Genomic DNA, 17,683 nt, shown 5'->3' with positions numbered 1-17,683 from the left:
GCCGCTTCAGTGGACAGATTATGCTTGGTGATGATGATTCCTTTTGACTGCATAGCGCACAGATGAAAAATTATTGGTCCTGAAATTCAATTTTATCAGTTGGGCACATTACTAGAAAGAGAAAACTTTACACGTCGCATGAGACAAAACGTCAGATGTAGCGACTAAGTATCGGATGTAGTTTAAGTGCACAGCCGTGGCCTGTGGAATAAACTCTTTCAATTTAGAAGTGTTCTCTCCATTTGATTTTTGAATGGACAGGTCGAGATTTGCTTCCCGCCTCTCCCGTCTCCCCGAAAGTGTCCTGACTCCGGACTCCTCACCTCAGTCCGTGTTCAGAGTTCAGTCGAAGTGGCCGCTCCAGGCAGCCAACGAAAGGAGGTAGTTAATTGCAGAGCACCTATTGATTTTTGGTTCCTTTATTGGTGGAGTTAAGTCTATGAAGTATAGACTCAACAGTCAAACCATGTAAAGATGAATGTCTTATATTATTTAGTGTATTATCTATGGTCCGGTGCTCAGCTTTCTGAGGTTTTGAGTTTTGACTTTGAGAACCTTTGTTACGGAAGGTAGGTAGTAGTTTCTTTGTCCTGCCATGTATGGTGCCTTCTATGGTGTTTTTTCCTTCCGATATTTTTGAGTATTATTAAAATTCTTTAATAAATTAGGTTTTTTCTTCCATAAAATGTTGTAGTCTCCGAACAATAATATTTAAATCATATATTCATATTTATGGTTTTTATTTTAGGGATTCAATGTTGCTAGATTAACATTTATTTTTACTTACTAATTTTGTCTATGGTTACAATTAAAATATTGAGTTATTTTTTAAATTCAAAATACTTTATGAAATTTGTCTTGAATTAAATTGGTGTGACTCGATTCGTCCTAGTGTTTTGTAGTGCACATTAGGAAAGTTTAGAAAGCCTTCCCTATGGATCATGAGGTCTTGGGTTCAAATAAGGGGCTAAAATTGTTAAATAAGTTTATATATATTGACGTTTTATATTTTACAAGCACGCATTTGTAGTGACCTTTTCATGAGGAAACCTTCTTAGGATTCCATGTATTTACATTGCAAGTGCCAAGTTTGTTATGAGACAGAAGGAGAAGTCCAGAGCAGCTCCCGAGTTTTGTGACTTAGGTGTTAGTTGTCGATGCAAACCTAAATGGCCTGTCCCGGCCCAATACACTTTCCTGTAGTGTATAAGGGTTTTATGTAGTGATTCGAACATTCTACAGTCTTTCCACGCTTGATTTGAGCCATGGTCATCGGATTAAAAAGTGTTTTGTTGATTATTTGTGTCTTATATAATTAATTAAGCATCATATTTCTCTTGTCCACAGTTCAACATGAAAGGCCTTCAAGATCTGATGAGAAATATTGATATAAAACCTTTTCATGTAAACACTGAGCATTTAGTGAATATAACCCACATCAACAATCCTCATGACTTTTATGTGCGCAATGTTAAATACATGCACGTTGTTCTGAAAATTGAAAACCTGAAGAGACTACCACCAGCTTGCAGTGTGAAAATGGACGAAATTGTACTATTTGATATGGATACAGATTCTAGCACTACAAGATATGCTAGGGGTCAGGTGCGCAATATTGAAGAAATTGTACATTCAGTAATTTGTACTCTTTCGGCTATAGATTATGGTTTTTTTGTAAAAGTACCTCTAGAGTGCATTTACAAGTGTGATAATTTAGTATTGGTACTTCCCCCTTTGGCATACAAATGTCGGCTTGCTCACTGTGACAAGAAAGGAGATTCATGGGGATTGGCCATTGATGCCTTCAAAAGTTATGTCAGTACTATTGAACATACTAAAATGCTTATACAGGGTCAAATTGCAGACAAGTTAATTGTTAAATTGGGCAAGACTGAAAAGGAAGATTTAGCAACAATTTTATCTTACACAAGTTTTACCAGATTGGCAGGTGTGCCAGATAAGATTAATGGACTGCAGCCAACTGCTGCAGCGCTACCGATAAATTTATCAGGCTATACCTTGAAAGACCGAAAAACAAATGTTAAACTTCAAGTAACAGTATTATCAGGCTCATCACTGCAAGATTTTTATGTAGCGGAAATAAATGACTACAAGCAATATATTGAAAGCCGCGAAAAGTTTGCAAAATATGCCATACAGGAACCCAAATGCGAAGAAGGCACTTTAAAGAAAGGTGATAATATCTGCATTAAAGATTTTCTAAACATGTATGAAAGAGCTATTATCAAGGAAGTATTGGATCCTACTAAGGCTCTGGTCTTTATGGTTGATAAAGGACAAGAAGTACCGGTGCATTATAAGAATATGAGGAAGATGCCTCGACAATTTATGGATATCCCAGTTGTTGCTATTTGGTGTTCAATCCCTGAGAATTTGGCAAATAAAATCAGCGGCATGATGGTTTACCCTGGAAGGAAGTTTTATATAACAATCAAGGAGCTAGGACATGGATTTAACACTCCAAATGTAGTCGACATATCTACTTTTTAAGATGACACTTTAAGAAGTCAAAATCAGAAGAAAAGAAGAGAAGAAGTGAGATTACTTTTAAATTATTCTTCAATTTACACCTTCTATGTATTTGATGGATATTGTGGGTGTTAAGATAACATTTAAAATTTAAACAGATTTTTGAAACAATGTATTTTCTAATCTTTACTTAATATGTGAATTCAAAATTTGCATGTTTAATAAGTTGTAGTTCAGTATGATATTTATTATAGAAGTAAGAAACCATGCAACAAAGAACAATGGGAATAATGTAAGCCAGTCAGTTATGTCTATTTGGAATTTAAGCACAATTTTCACTGTATCAATTTAAACTAAGTCAGGTTTTAGTAACTTTAAAACCATATTATCTGAACTTCACTTTTTATGTAGATTTAAAATTTTTCTGTTTTGCAATGAGTGTTTCAGTATGTAGTAGGATGTGTAGTAGGACCTCTACATTTAAGGAGTAGTATGGTGTGCTAAGTACCAAATAATATTTAAATTTCTATATAACATGATAATCAGTATTGTAGGCAAAGGTCTCCTCTTACATCCATATTAATAAAGTGAATGTTTGTCTTGTTTTTTTACCAATCTTCAATGACTTGAAGGTGCTGCATTTGCGTTGATGGCTTACATCCTTGTCAACGGTAATTGATACTTTCTAGGCCGGTTAGTAGCAATAGTAAGGGAAGGCCTATGACCAGTGGTGGCCAATCAATAATTAACAATATCAGCTTAATAAATGAAGCTGATAATGTTATTGATTACATTTGTAGGTATTAAAATAAGTAATTGATTAATCTATATGACACTATCCTATTATACTATGTGGCATTATTGAATAAATAAATTACCTTTGAATGGACACTTAACTTGTTTTTTTTTTGTTTTTAATCACTTATCTTGGGGTAGATTTTAAAGAAACCCTAACAGATAGCCGAATCCTCAAACATATTTTTATTGTATTTCAAAATAACAATTCAATTCTTGTTTAGGCTTTTGTAAAATAACAATTATAAATGTACCAAATTGCATTAAAATCCGTTTAACAGTTTCTGCGTGACGTCCGCACTAACCCACAGATATACAGACAAACAGACACACATACACACAGACAAACAGGCAAAAATTCCAAAAATAGCATTTTCTGGATATATTGCTTATTTCTAACGTTTCCTAATTATTTTTTGGCAAAAATCTTTACTAAACAGATACAGCTAGTCTACGATTTTATTATAAGTTAAGGAAGGTGAATATATCTACGAACATCGGCTAACACAAATTGAATCCAAGCCTAAAATACGTCATCGTGCTATCAATCTATTACCAGCTTACTACAGGGCACGGGTCCCCTCCTACAATGAGAAGGGGTTAAGGCCGTAGTCCACTACGCTGGCTCAGTAGTCCACTACCAAATTCAAATTCAAACTCATTCAACATTTTTTTTATTCATGTAGGCCTATCACAGGCACTTATGAAGCGTTGATGCATATACGTTAACATCATTGTAAGGTGGGATGGTGACAACTTCGTTCGCCAACTTAAACCTAAAGAACCGACGAGGTTCCAAAGGCGCCCTGGTCTAGTGCAGAGAGGACCACAAACGGTTCTCCCTCCATTACCTAGAGCAGAAATAAATATCCGGTGTAGGGTGTAGGGCAGCCGTTATACCGACGCAATCAGCCTATATGGTAACCTACAACACTAAGCAACAAGCTACAAATAATATCAGGACCCTGAAGTCGGAGGAAAGAAATTCGGTCTGAGTTAAAATAAATCAAGTGCTATATTCTGTCTCTGACGGAAATCCAAAGTGATTGATAGGAAAGGCTGATCTTGGAATCAGTCCTGATACACCGAGACGGCGTTGTAACGTCCTTAGGCAGTGCGATTCCTGATCAATAAGATTTTAGGACATACGTCCTTGAACTCAATGGATTGTTGTCGGCGAGGGTTGCATATGTCATACCTATTAATGTAAAATCACAGATATTCTCTGAATATAATACTAGTCTATGCACCAACGTCAGCATACTGGAGAAATACTGAGGATGTAGAGACTGCATTGAAAAATCACTACAGCTATAAATAGCACAATTCAACGCTAACAATATAATAACGCGACAAGTTGAGAATAAGATCACACGGAGTTGGCGTGAGGACACCAAGTGGGCAAATGCAAGTCAACTCAACTCTTGAAAAACAAGGTCTATCTTTCTATACATATTATAGCAAAACTGTAACGGGCGAATTCTGTACTTTGAAGATATTCTATTTTAAATGTCTTTGTCTGCCTGTCTGTCTGTCTGACCGTAACCGCGCATCACGCTTAAATGAATGAATAAAAATGAAACTTTGCACGATTTGAGTTCTTACTACGAGGTAGGACATAGAAGACTTTTTATCCTAAAATTCAGCTTAGTTCCTTTAAGAGAGGGGATGAAAGTGTTTGATGATTTTACGCAATAACTCCGTCAAATGTTAGACTAACAGTTTTGGCCCAAATTTCGTGTAGTACTGATAAGTATGTTTGGATTTAGAGGATAGAACTCCTCAGCGGACAGCAGCGAATCAAAGCTGAATGCATTTATTGCCACATTTATAAGGACTTCAGTGCTGTCCTAGCAAAGGACTTTAGGACTGTCCCAGTAAATATAAAATGTTAAATATTGTCTTGGTTAACCCTTGCATATGAATCACCGAATAATGCGATTTTGATTCTTCCATAACCGATTCTATTCTTTGTTAGTGATAGTGACTGATGGATAACAAATTATTTTTGAAACTTTGTACAAAGAAGGGCATCCATCCATCAACTAACTTGGGTCAATTTACTTACCCAGAACTATCGACTAATATGTAGTGCTGCTATTTAGCCACACGCAATCATGCAGTCATTTATGAAGGTTATTAAAAGTATTCTTAATAAGGCGAAATGGTAGTAGGTCGTCGGGACGGGCATTTACGGTTTAGTCAGTTTACGTGATTGATATAAAATAGCAGCAGGGCTAGCAAGAGCGGGGGACATTTTCTCCACGGGGAAAGGATATAACGTTTATCCCCTCACGCATTTATATCCACCCCCCGAGCATGGGCACACGGGTGGACAATATATCCACGGTGGATATAATAGGGGAAAGACGAACCCCCGGTAAATGTCACAAATTAATTATTCTAATCTGTGCTCATGGTTTTGACAAATAAATTTTTCGTTTTCTGTTTTGTTTTGTTGTCTAAGTTTTTTATTGTTTTTTTTATCTATAAATGTTCCTCGTCTGCGGTTGTTTGTTTATATTATTTATTCTGGATTTTTCAAAGTGGTATAAAACCTACCTTTCGAGAAAATAAAATGAGTGCTAAAAAGTAAGTCTTCTATTATAAAATGTTTGAAAAAGTGACTACCTATTGATTTAGAAGCGTACCTAATGAATTAATGTTTTACAGTGAAAGTAAACAGAGACATTAATCATCAAGATCCAATCCTGTTTACATATCAAATTATTGATCTTGTACTATTTTATTTAAAGTTGTGCTTGCCTTTTTCTATGGCCCATTAGTGGACAAATTTGTGTTTATTCAGATCAAGAAGTAATAAAATACAATTGCAAATGTTGGTAGATTACATGCCAACCCACAACCACCTTGCCACTGGGGAATTCACAGGAACTCTTAGGAGCCAAAAGGGCAGACTCCCAGTGGCAAATCTTAGTCATTACTGAAGGAGCATGGGCCAGACGGGACGGTCAATCAGTGGAAACAGTTAAGTCAATTTTGCGGTAAAGTAAGCAAATGCAAAAAATTTAAATTATTTATTAGTTTTGTTGGCATCAAACAAGTCTTGCATAATTTTTCTTTTATTTGCAGACGTGGCAGGACATTAAAAAAGCTGCAACAGCACGGGGACGCAGCACCACAGGCAACATATACATATAGTATACATGTTGCTGTAAAGTCTGGTTGAGTGAAGAATTTATTTATTTTCCAGAGTAGGTATAGATGGAAGAATGCAGGATGCTCATTTATCACACAAAAATAAATTAAAAAGGATGAAAAGGTTAATTTAGAAATTTTATTAATTAAAATATGTATTTATAAATCTTTCTCTTTTTTGTCGAGCAACTGTTAACAATCTTGTTTGATCCATATTTGATGCCTGATGTCGTTCTTCGCTCGTATTTACAAAATTTACTGTCATTTGCTCCATTAGAGTTCTGAAATATACAAATTATATTATGCTCAATACTGTTGACCCAAATTAGTAGGGCAAATTGTATGTGAAAATGCAGGATCAATGATTTATAAGGAACCATTATTATAAGATATAATTTTATAATATTACCAAACATTAATGTGCCCAATAATAATAAGTTATGGGAACTTAAATATTATTTAAAGTATATATTTACAATACACGCCTATAATGATGCATAATATTATAAAGTGTTATGCAGGCATATATAAGTGGAGATGCTTTTTCGGGACTGTAATGAAGCACCCAGTCAATCCCCAAGCTGCGAAATGTGTCTTTGAGGTACCTATTGGCCCTTTCCACACAGTTTCTTACTTGGCAGTGCCAGTTTGTGTACTTCTCTGCAGAACTATTTGGTGCAGCTTCTAAATCCGGAGTCATCATCCAAGGCTCTAGAGCATAGCCTGAGTCCCCAATAAAATTCTACTTTGTTATTTAAACATGTAAATTAATTCCTACTTGTTTTGCTTTTTCAGATTTTCTCCAAGATTTTAATAAAATGTTGAATAGAAATATATGCACAATCCTACATTGTAATTTGGACGTGATGATTAACCCATGCCCATGTTAAATAATTTATCAGACATTTTTTTTTGTATTTTCTTATATTTCATTACTAAATACAGTATCTACTGCCAAGTTTTTGTACTAATTCCTCAAATAAACAATTTTATTATAATGAGACATTGTTTTTTGTATATTCATATAAATAATTTACCAGACTAGTCGTATACAACATATGCAGCAGAATCCTAGGCATGTAATTTCTAGGTAATTATGAGGAGTATAATATAATAATATAGGTAGGTGTGTAACTTTTTTTGATTTGCATTGTTTCCCTTTTATACTAGTAAATGGCAACAATAAGTAAAGTTTTGAAAGTTTGCACATTTTATTTAAAACATACATAAGATGTAGTACTGTCCGATTCTACTTTCATACAGCTGTATCTTTTCATATTTTACTTTAGAGTTAATAAATATGAATTGGTCATGGACACACCCCAATCTGTAAAACATATTTTAAAATTATTAACTTACTTGATTGTTTAAGTTTTTGATAAACTCTAGATCTAAATAATTTGTCTTTACCAGTTGAACATCTATCGTGGATCTCCAGAGTCTGTTCCCGGGAATAATATCTACTTTGGCATTAGTCTAAAATGAAATGAAAAATAATTAAAGTACCTAGCATTGAATATCTTTGCTATGTACTTATACTGAAGTACTAAGTACTGACTAATAATTTTATTATTAAAGTAAGTATAATATCTATATTTGATGAGGGGATGTCTGCCATTGCCAGACGGGTGATCAGTCCTATGTAAGGACCATTCCACCCTATTCCCCATGTTTGAGACACAGGTTTTACTCTGAAACCTACCAGTCTCTGTGGTGAACCTAACAATATCCCCTAAGGTGAGGTTTGCTAGGTCTTCTTCACTTATTCTATCCTTACCTTGTAGTTCCCATCTTACCAACACGTACAAGGGGCACTCGGCTATAAAGTGAAAACTAGTTATCACATCACTGCACTTTGAACAGGATGGGATTTATATTTACTAATGAGAATTATTAGGAAGTAAGTACCTATATATACTCACATACTGACAATAGCTCCAGTAATTTGGGTCAGTTATTTGCTGACTGTTGTTTGAGCAACAGCCATGGTCTTGACCTGTCCCCGCTGATAACTACCGTCCGCTAATAGCCTTAAAGATGTGAGAACCTAGACAAAAAGTGATTAGCCATGCTTTTTTTTAAACCTACGTTCATATATAGATGATGTCTTTGCACAAGGTGATTTTAGGTACTTAATAACAACTTACTTTTATGTGCACTGGTAGTCCATCGACAGCATTTAGTGGTTAGTGCCTCTTTAAGGTCCTCGCACGAGTACAGCACACAATTTTTACCCATCCGAAACAAGTGTTGAAACTCTGCATCGGGAAATTCGAACGGATTACTGGCGTCACGTATAGATCGCCGGTGTAATTTTCGTTCAGATTTCTCCATTTCACTTGAATAATAAGAGCCCCAGAAAGCACGAGACATGTTTTTTTCGACTTTAATTCGTTAACAGAATTTTAAACCCACGTCTAAGGACGGGGATAAAATTGTCTCTTTCAAATGTCAAAAAAGGATAGTCTTTCCCCTTTCATTTCTTCCCATGCTATGGGCGGGGGATATATATCCACGAGAAATGTCAAACGGGGATAAATTTATCCTCTCCCCTGTTGCCGTGCTCTGGCAAGGGGAAAAGATAATTATATCCCTTGATAGAGGATATAATCGGGGGATATAATTTATATCCTGCCCGTGCTAGCCCTGCAGCTGGTGATTAAAGCTCTAAGAGTAAGAATAGATATGCTATTCGCCCACACCTCAGTCGTTTAAATACTTTACTATTTGTTTATACTATTTGTGCCTTTGTATATTTGGCAGTTCCATATTGTCATAGGTGTAGATTATGTAGCAGTATGCTGGTTCATTAGAGTGATACTAAATGTCTATTTACGAAATGTATTCGTTGCTTGCGTCGAAGTAAAAATATAAGTAAGCTAAAAAACTTAAATACGCGGCTGCTCCTACAAACGCCTGTTTAAATAATTTGTCATTCATATCTTTTTGTTGTTGTACACATTTGCTCTAGATTTTTTCCACACATCTTCAAAATTTGGTAGGTACAGAAAACAACGCGTTAGGGCAAATCCTAGCACACATTATGTTCATGAAAATGGGCGTACCCAGCTTCTGGTTTAGGGGAGGCAAGTCAGATTTGTTTAGGTCAGAAAGTCCACGACTGTTTTGTGCTATTTTTTAAAGTGCCCGCTATAATCGACACTGATGCCAAAACTGTATCGTTTTTAATTTTTCTCTATCTGTCTGTATCTTGTCCTCCATAAGTTTTTTGACTGAGGTCATACATTTTCTTCGAGATTTCCAGGGGGGAAGCTGCTCTCCCTTGCCCCGTTCATTAATTTCCTTTTAGTGATCTTTTACCGAAAACGTTGTTTTTGTAGGTATAGTCATCATCATCATCATCATATCAACCCATTCCCAGCACGGGTACTACCACAATGAGAAGGGTTTAAGCCGCAGTCAAACACGCTGGCAATGTGTGGGACACCGTTAAAGCAAGTGATATTTAACTATTGCTTAAAACCCACGAACTTAGAAAAGTTTCGAATAAGACATAATTCTTTTTCTGGGGACAACACAAAATTCTGCACATAATATGATCCTTAACGTTGAACAAACCCAGGTTGCTTTGTCGTGTGGTGACGATAGGTTAGAATACAATCACCACCACTCTTCCTCTTCCCGCGGGTGACGTACGAGAGGACTAAGGGAATATAACGGAGGACGGGCAACAGCATCCTCTGCCCTACTGACACCAACTACTGGGATCATCAACCCGGCTGCCCAGCGTGGTGATTATGGGCAAACCCTTCCAAGAGGCTAACAGTTCAGTTCTATAATCCTCTGAAGTTTCAGCGGGCCCCTCCATGTAGTTTTCGAACACAATAATTGTACCTACCATACCCGCTCGGCCATGCTTTGGCGCTTACTAAATCACTATCCAACACTGGGGATAGCCCATTCACATCTCACACAAAAATATAAAATCCATTCAGCCGTTTGGGAGTTACGATGCCAAATTCAGACACACACACACGCACACGCACACTAACTTATTTCTCACCCGTCGTTTTGGATCCATTCTATCTGGCCCTACACTAGGAATAAAAAGTACGATCTGTCCTGCTCGCTTCGAGTGGGCAGATCAAACTTCTTATTCCTATCGGCTAAGAAAAAGTCGGGGGACAAACCGAGAAAAAATAATTCGATTATATTCCGATTCGTCCCCATGAGGTGACAGAGGAGGAAAACAGATATAAATAATCCTTCCGACGTTGGGACAGATCATACTTCTAGCGATCTGGGTAGGTCTCCATATTTCCCTCGTTCATTCAAACATTCAATAAAAACAGCAATTATTATTAGAATTAAAATGTTACTTTGTATTATTGTTAACAACGGTTTATTGCATTAGATTAAACATTGCAAAGCAAGTTACTAAAACTGCGTACAGTTCCCCAGCACTCTATTTCGGAGAGTGTGCTTGCTACATTTTAGTTGCATTATCACTTACCGTTGGGATTTCAACCACCATTCAAATATTAAAAAAAAAAGGAGTGGCCCAGAGCATTAGAGTGATGCGATGACCTGACATATGCAGCGATCTGGAGGCGCTGGTTTTACTATTACAGAACCCGTCAGCCCCACTAACCAATGGTTTTGCGCCGGACTTGACCCATCTACTGCCAGTTAGCCTATTTATTCTTTGAGCCAGGTTGATCTAAGAATCATCTACAAATTCTAATTGTATGGCATAGGTCTCCCGTGTCTGGTAGGGAATAACAGTGTCTATTGTCGGTTTGATGTTGTGCGTCCTTTATAAAGCTGGGATCCATCAATGCTGCGTTTATCGGTACGTGCTCGCAGTTCCAGCAACTTGGAACTCAGTTCCATTAATTCTCTAAACTACTTGCCCTGTACGTCGCCACTTCAGCTTCCCGACTCTTTGAGTTTTTTTGTTATTGTGCTCGCAATTTTTTCTGGTTCTTCTTTGGGTTTTCTCATTCTTAATATCATTACGTACAGATACTCCAAAAAACTCTCTCCATCGCCAGTTGTATGTAACTTTGAGCCTCATAAGAATTTAAGCTTACCACATTTCGGAGCCATTAATCTTCAGTGCCAACACAAACTGTTCGAAGCAGAGGCAAGACTAGTCATCAGGCACTAAGTGATTTTGGACGAAAAGTTGTCATGAAGTTTCCCTAACGCTGTCCATCCGAGAATGAGGGGGATTCGAGTTCACCGTACGTGGTCTAGGTAGGGGTACATACTCGTCTGGAAAAATTTTGAGTGTAGTGCTCTCAAGAACTGTTTCGGACTATAATTAGTGGTGAGAAGGTAACACTGCGCGAACATTCAGCCCACCAAGGACTTCGTTCTTCTCAGCCTACTATAGGATATTATTTATCGTTGCATTCTTCTGTCTTGGGTAGCATTATTATTTTAGTTAAGGGACATCTTAAAATTGAGGATTTGCGTCGGCTAACTCGACTACTCTGACCTCTTCGTTAGGCCCAAAGTGCCAATTTGTGATTCGAGCTATTAACCATCTTGTTGGTTGTAACTATCTTTTATCAATACTATTTGTATCTTCGGACATTCAGAAGGTCTTTGCCATTTTTGTCATTTTTGTCTCTCTTTTCGTCACCACTTTTATTTCTGCAGTCTTTTCTTACAATTGATATACCGTCTTCGTCTGGCTCTTGTTCATTCGTAAGCTCACCGTTGAGTACCTAACAATGCTGTTATTGAGCATTGTGTTGAGGTCACTCAAAGGCTCTCCATTACGATTACTTATTCTTCGTAGGGTCGGCACAAAGTGATATAAAAATTATGCCGAATAAAAAAACAATTTTCGAACGTGGCTTCATATTTTTATGGTAACCCACTTCAAGGAGTCATGTCACTTTAGGTTTCGCTTGACGGAACATCTTTATCGGTAGGGTTTTTTTTAGTAGTGGGCCGCTAATAGGCTTATGATAATGACGATGCTTAGACGAAGAAGGCGAAATGGTCCGCGTTTTAAAAAAAAAAATCCGGACTGTTTAGTTTTCACGACATAAAACGTACTGTTAGAACATGTTAAGAAAGCTCCATACAAAATTTTGCCAAGGTCAGTTAAGCCAGGGACAAAGGCTTTATTTTTAAATGATCACGGAACATTACCCTGGTGCTTTACCGGGTCAAAAGTATCTTGCGTCCAATTTCAAGCTACATATCTGCCAAATTTCATCAAAATCGGTGCAGCTGCCGAGATAAACTAATATAACAAACAAACGGACTCACTTATGCATCCCTTATCCTATTAGTACCTATGCATTTACAATATAAAAAAACTAGAGTGTCCGAGTTAAGTGATAATGATGAGGCACAAAGCTCGGAATCCGATGGAAGTTTGGGTCCCAAGGTTCTGGAATGTCGGCTCCCAACGACGGAATCAAACGAGTCCCTTGAAGCCGCTGGCTCGCCTTAGAAAATCTCTACCAAAGACAGTCCAGCAGTCGATGACAATCAGTTAAAGTGATGATGATTATATGACAGTCTATAAGCGTTATTATTTACTCCTATACATCAAGCCAGATATCATGTGAAACCCTAAAAATCGGACAACGCCCAAAATTTCATGAAGAGAACGCAAAAATGTATTGTGTGATTCCCTTCGGTGTATCTGTTAGTACCTATATTTATACCGGTGGCTGCTGGGAGAATCAATATTGCATCTGACGCACCCCTTACACCCTGTTACAGTCGACGTCCTGTACGTCTAGGTTACAAGCATGCGCAAAATTCGCAGCCCGGGCAAAGCCAATTTGAGTACTAATCAATTAGCTGGACCAAACGATATAGATATGAGCTATAACTGCTCCGCAGTATTTTGGCGTCTTCTCTTGCACTGTGGCGACCACTGCGCTCTTGTAAGTGGGAGGACGCGGGTTCGATCCCGGAAAGGAGAATTTGGAAAGAAAGAAACAAATTTATATGTGTTTTTACAACATAAAATCCATATATAAAATAATATATATAACGCGTAAATGAAAACCGAAATAAAATATCTCGTGAAGGGCGGTGAAGGAAAATTTCGTGAGGTGAACTGCATGCCTGAGAGTTCTCCAGAAGTTCTAAAAGTTGTGTGAAGTCCGGACTTCGTCAGCTTGGTTTACGGCCAAGTACCCTTCCCTTCTGAGAGGAGTCCCGGCCCGTGCCTAGTAGTGGGCCGCTAATAGGCTTATAATGACGATGCTAGCTGAAGATTTTAAAAAGAAAAATCCAGACTGTTTCGTTTTCACGACATAAAACGTATCTACTGTTACAAGATGTCAAGAAAGCTCCTTACAAAATTTCGTCAAGGTCAGTTAAGCCAGGGACGTACATAGGGAACAAAGGCTATATTTTTAAAGGACCATCGTTTTTACATGGTGATTCCTTATGAAATATACTTATGCACCCTTCAACAGTATTTCGTCATCAGCATCGATAAAATAAAATAATAAATATCCCTTCCCTACTAATATTATAAATGTCAATGTAAGTTTGTTTGTTACGCTTTCACGCAAAAACTACTAAACCGATCCTCATGAAACTTTTTACACATATTTTTGGAAGTGTTAAAAGTAATATAGGATACTTTTTATCCCGACATTAAGCTCGGTTCCTTTGGGAGAGAGGATGAAATGTTTGACGTTTTTTTGTACTATAGAGGTTACAATTTAATTTTGCCTTATCTTTGGGTAGATCTGATAAATGTGGTTGGAGATAGAGGACAGAACTCCTCACCGGACAGCAGCAAACCCCTCATTTAAGGCTTAGCGATACTGAATACATTTAATTTTTTTAGAACTACAACTAAATTGAATGCCACATTTTTCATGCCGAATTTATAAAAAAAAAACCTAAAATAAACTAAATAAAATCTTAAACGTTTTCGAATCCACCGAACTGCGACCGAGTCATAGTATCCGAACGAAAAGTATTCTTCGGCCATGGTGACTGCCAGCTCTAGGATCACCGGTAGACTCGAAAACTCTATTTCACAGTTCTTTACAAAAAGAGTCTCTTCTCCAAATAGCACAAGAATGAAACTGCTATCAAGGTTTTCATATTTGCCCCTCTTGACGAGGTTGCCTGGATGTGCGATGCAGATAGGGTATCCCAGACTAGCCTTGCCAGCCTGAGCTATGTTTACTATTATTTATTACTAGCGTAACCGCTTCGCTTGGCTAGATTTTGCTTTATTTTATTTAAACAATAAACTTACATCATTTAATTTTTAATTTGAGTCTCATAATAAATTAAATAATTTATTTCTCTCCGTATTCATTCTCTTCTATTCTCTTCTCGAGCGGGTGAAGATCATTATCTACACCCATGTACACCCAACAATAGAATATCATCATAGTAAATAAAAGCTGTATTTGACAGTTCGAAAAAAGGAGTGCTCCGATCGTCACCAAACTTTACAGGATTGCTCGCCAGGTCAATCAGGAGATTCCAGAAAGTTTCATTGAAATCGGTCCAGTGGTTTCGGAGCCTATACGGAACATACCCACACACTTTCTCTTTTATATATATATACATAGAAGATGTATGTATTAACGGAAACGGTGATAGCTTAGTGGGGAGGACTTCGACTTCACTTTCGCGTGGGCCGAGTTCGAACCCAGCACGCGCCTCTAACTTTTCTAAGTTATGTGCTTTTAAACATCGTGAGGAAACCTGCTTACCTGAGAGTTCTCCCTAATGTTCTAAAAGGTGTCTGAAGGCCGCCAGTCCTTACTGGGCCAGCGTGGTGGACTACGGCCTTAACCCTTTTTCATTTTAGGAGGCGACCCGTGCCCTGTATCGGGCCAGTAATGGGTCGATATGATGATGAAGTACGTGTGGCGACTGTGATGAGCTCGACTGTGTACTAACCCAACTACAACCTTAAACATAAATAAAGTTAAAGATAAATTAGGGAAATTTATAATTTCTGGTTATTTTCTGGCCTGATTTCCCGTGGCTAGTTACTACCAGCACAAAGACGTGTACGTAAAGCTCTATGTCTACATAACTGGAAACTTTATGAGACACTTTGTTATCCGTCTGTCCCTTCGTCCTTCGATCTGTCTGTGTCACAACCCCTTTTTCTGAGACGGCATGATGAAAGACGGTTCGTTCTTGCTTTAGAAATTTATATGAGATAAAAAAATAAAACGTTTTAATAATCAACCACTTTAATAATTTCCATCAGATGTTGTAAAATGCTAAATTGCTGTTGATTAAAATAAAAACCGAATAGGCATAAAAGCAAAAAGATTTATCTTTCCTGTACGATGACACTAAGTATGGGGTTAATAAACTTACCGTACCCCTAACAGATAAGCTCGCCGCGCTGCCACATTAGATTGCATCAAGTCTTAACTTGTAGGGGACCGGAGAACAAAGAAAAACACTACCACCCATGTTGTCAAATTGAAAACCAACAAATTATAAAGTGATCTGAGGAATAAAGTCCCTCCGAAATCGTATTAAGATTTCATAATTTTTGTTGTGATTTTACCTACTCTCCAAAAAGATATGAATTAAAAAAAAAAAATTAATAAAATATACAAAATCTTCTTAAGAATAAGGTAATCCGTAAAAGAACCAGAGTATCCAACCTAACTCTAAGAGTAGCGAAGTCTTTTTTTTACTGCAATCTGCCGGTCGTAAGCGATGGTGCAGTCCGAGATGGTAACGTGCCAGTGGCGTGCACAGGGTTTCTAACCAAGGTATGCATAAAGAAGGAAGCTGCCATAAAATGGAAAAATCCTTCGCATTTATTAGTTGTACAAAAATTTTAGGGTAGGCAGTGCTTTTGTGCATGTATGAAGTTCACGCCACTGTAGCGTGCTGAACCTTCCGGGGTACGGCAGTTATAACCCATCTCCATAAGCGTTTTCCATACACGACTACCAGAGCGCTAAATCGCTTGGCAGCATGGCGTAGGGTGTCCGAACCTCTAAGCCAATCCAGAGAAATCTCCCAATAATAAGATCACAGCTCTCATCCCTGTGCCAGAGAGGTAGACAAAGCTTATTGCTCTAACCAGGTTGCTTCTTTAATTAGTTTTTAAAGGACAATGTGAGATGGTGATAACAAAAATAAAAATAACAACCTTCTAAGTTTGTTGTGGGCTTCTTCTTAGACAAGAATTCTCGTAGCTTTAGTTTTAAGTTGACGAATTTATTTATCGCCATCAACTCACTCCTGTCATATTTTACATGTAATGTACGCATCAAAAGTGCCATCATCATCATCTATGTGCCTATTTGAATAAGGAAATATTTGACTTTGACTTTGAAGTGTCCATGGGAGGGGCACATAACTCGAGCACAATGAATATATATACTACCTGTAGACCTTTTTCTTATCTAGAGTTTTTGCCGAACTCTCTAGCTAAACGGTGTTCGCTGTGAATTTAAGTACGAGGTCGCGGGTTCGATTCCCGGCAGAGACGATTTGGGAATTTATAATTTCTGAATTTTCCTTGATCTGGTCTGGTCTGGCTTCGGTCGTGGCTAGTTACCACACTACCGACAAAGACGTGCCGATAAGCGATTTAGTGTTCCGGTGCGATGTCGCGTAAAACCGACTAGGGGGGACTACCTTACTCCCTAAAAGGTTAGCCCGCTACCATCTTAAACTGCATCATCACTTACCCTAAAAACTTACCTACTTCTGTCGCAAGGCGCTCTATTACCTACAAAAACATTGAGTATGATATATATTGTAATTAATATAACAATCATCATATGCTATATGGAATTCTATATCAGGACAAGCTTGGATTTTCCCTTTGTGACGGATAGGTAACGTACCCGTCACAAATGGAATACCCGTAATAGAAGTATCGACCCAAAATACCAATAAAGATCTCCAGTATCACTATTGTTTAGGGGTAGCTGAAACAAAAATAAACAATAAGTTCTGTCTCATTGGTTTCTGTGTGGGTGGTGGAAACTTCTGGGTTCGCGGCACTGATGCGTCATATGATACTAGCAACGCTTAAGCCTGTTTTCACTAAATAAATATACTACGACAATACACACATCGCCATCTAGCCCCAAAGTAAGCGTAGCTTGTGTTATGGGTACCAAGATGCCTGATGAATATTTTTATGAATTTTATACATAAATACTTAGACTAAAACATATAAACACCCAGACACCGAAAAACATTCATGCTCATCACACAAACATTTTCCAGTAGTGGGAATCGAACCTACGGCCGTGGGCTTAGAAAGCAGGGTCGCTGG

At 37.7% G+C, this 17,683-nt stretch overlaps 1 protein-coding gene across 1 annotated transcript; it reads left to right on the top strand.

Annotated features, from left to right (window-relative positions):
* The first annotated feature begins 1,113 nt into the window (after nt 1-1,113).
* Nucleotides 1,114-3,274, top strand: LOC120635966. Its single transcript, XM_039907177.1, has one exon. It carries the CDS (start codon nt 1,354-1,356, stop codon nt 2,509-2,511), a length of 1,158 nt encoding a protein of 385 aa, XP_039763111.1. The 5' UTR covers nt 1,114-1,353; the 3' UTR covers nt 2,512-3,274.
* Nucleotides 3,275-17,683: the final 14,409 nt, after the last annotated feature.

The sequence above is a fragment of the Pararge aegeria genome, chromosome Z (assembly GCF_905163445.1).
Source record: "Pararge aegeria chromosome Z, ilParAegt1.1, whole genome shotgun sequence".
In the NCBI taxonomy this organism is placed as follows: Eukaryota; Metazoa; Arthropoda; class Insecta; order Lepidoptera; family Nymphalidae; genus Pararge; species Pararge aegeria.
Note: the sequence above shows the minus strand (reverse complement) of the source record. Positions and strands in the feature narration are given on the sequence as shown.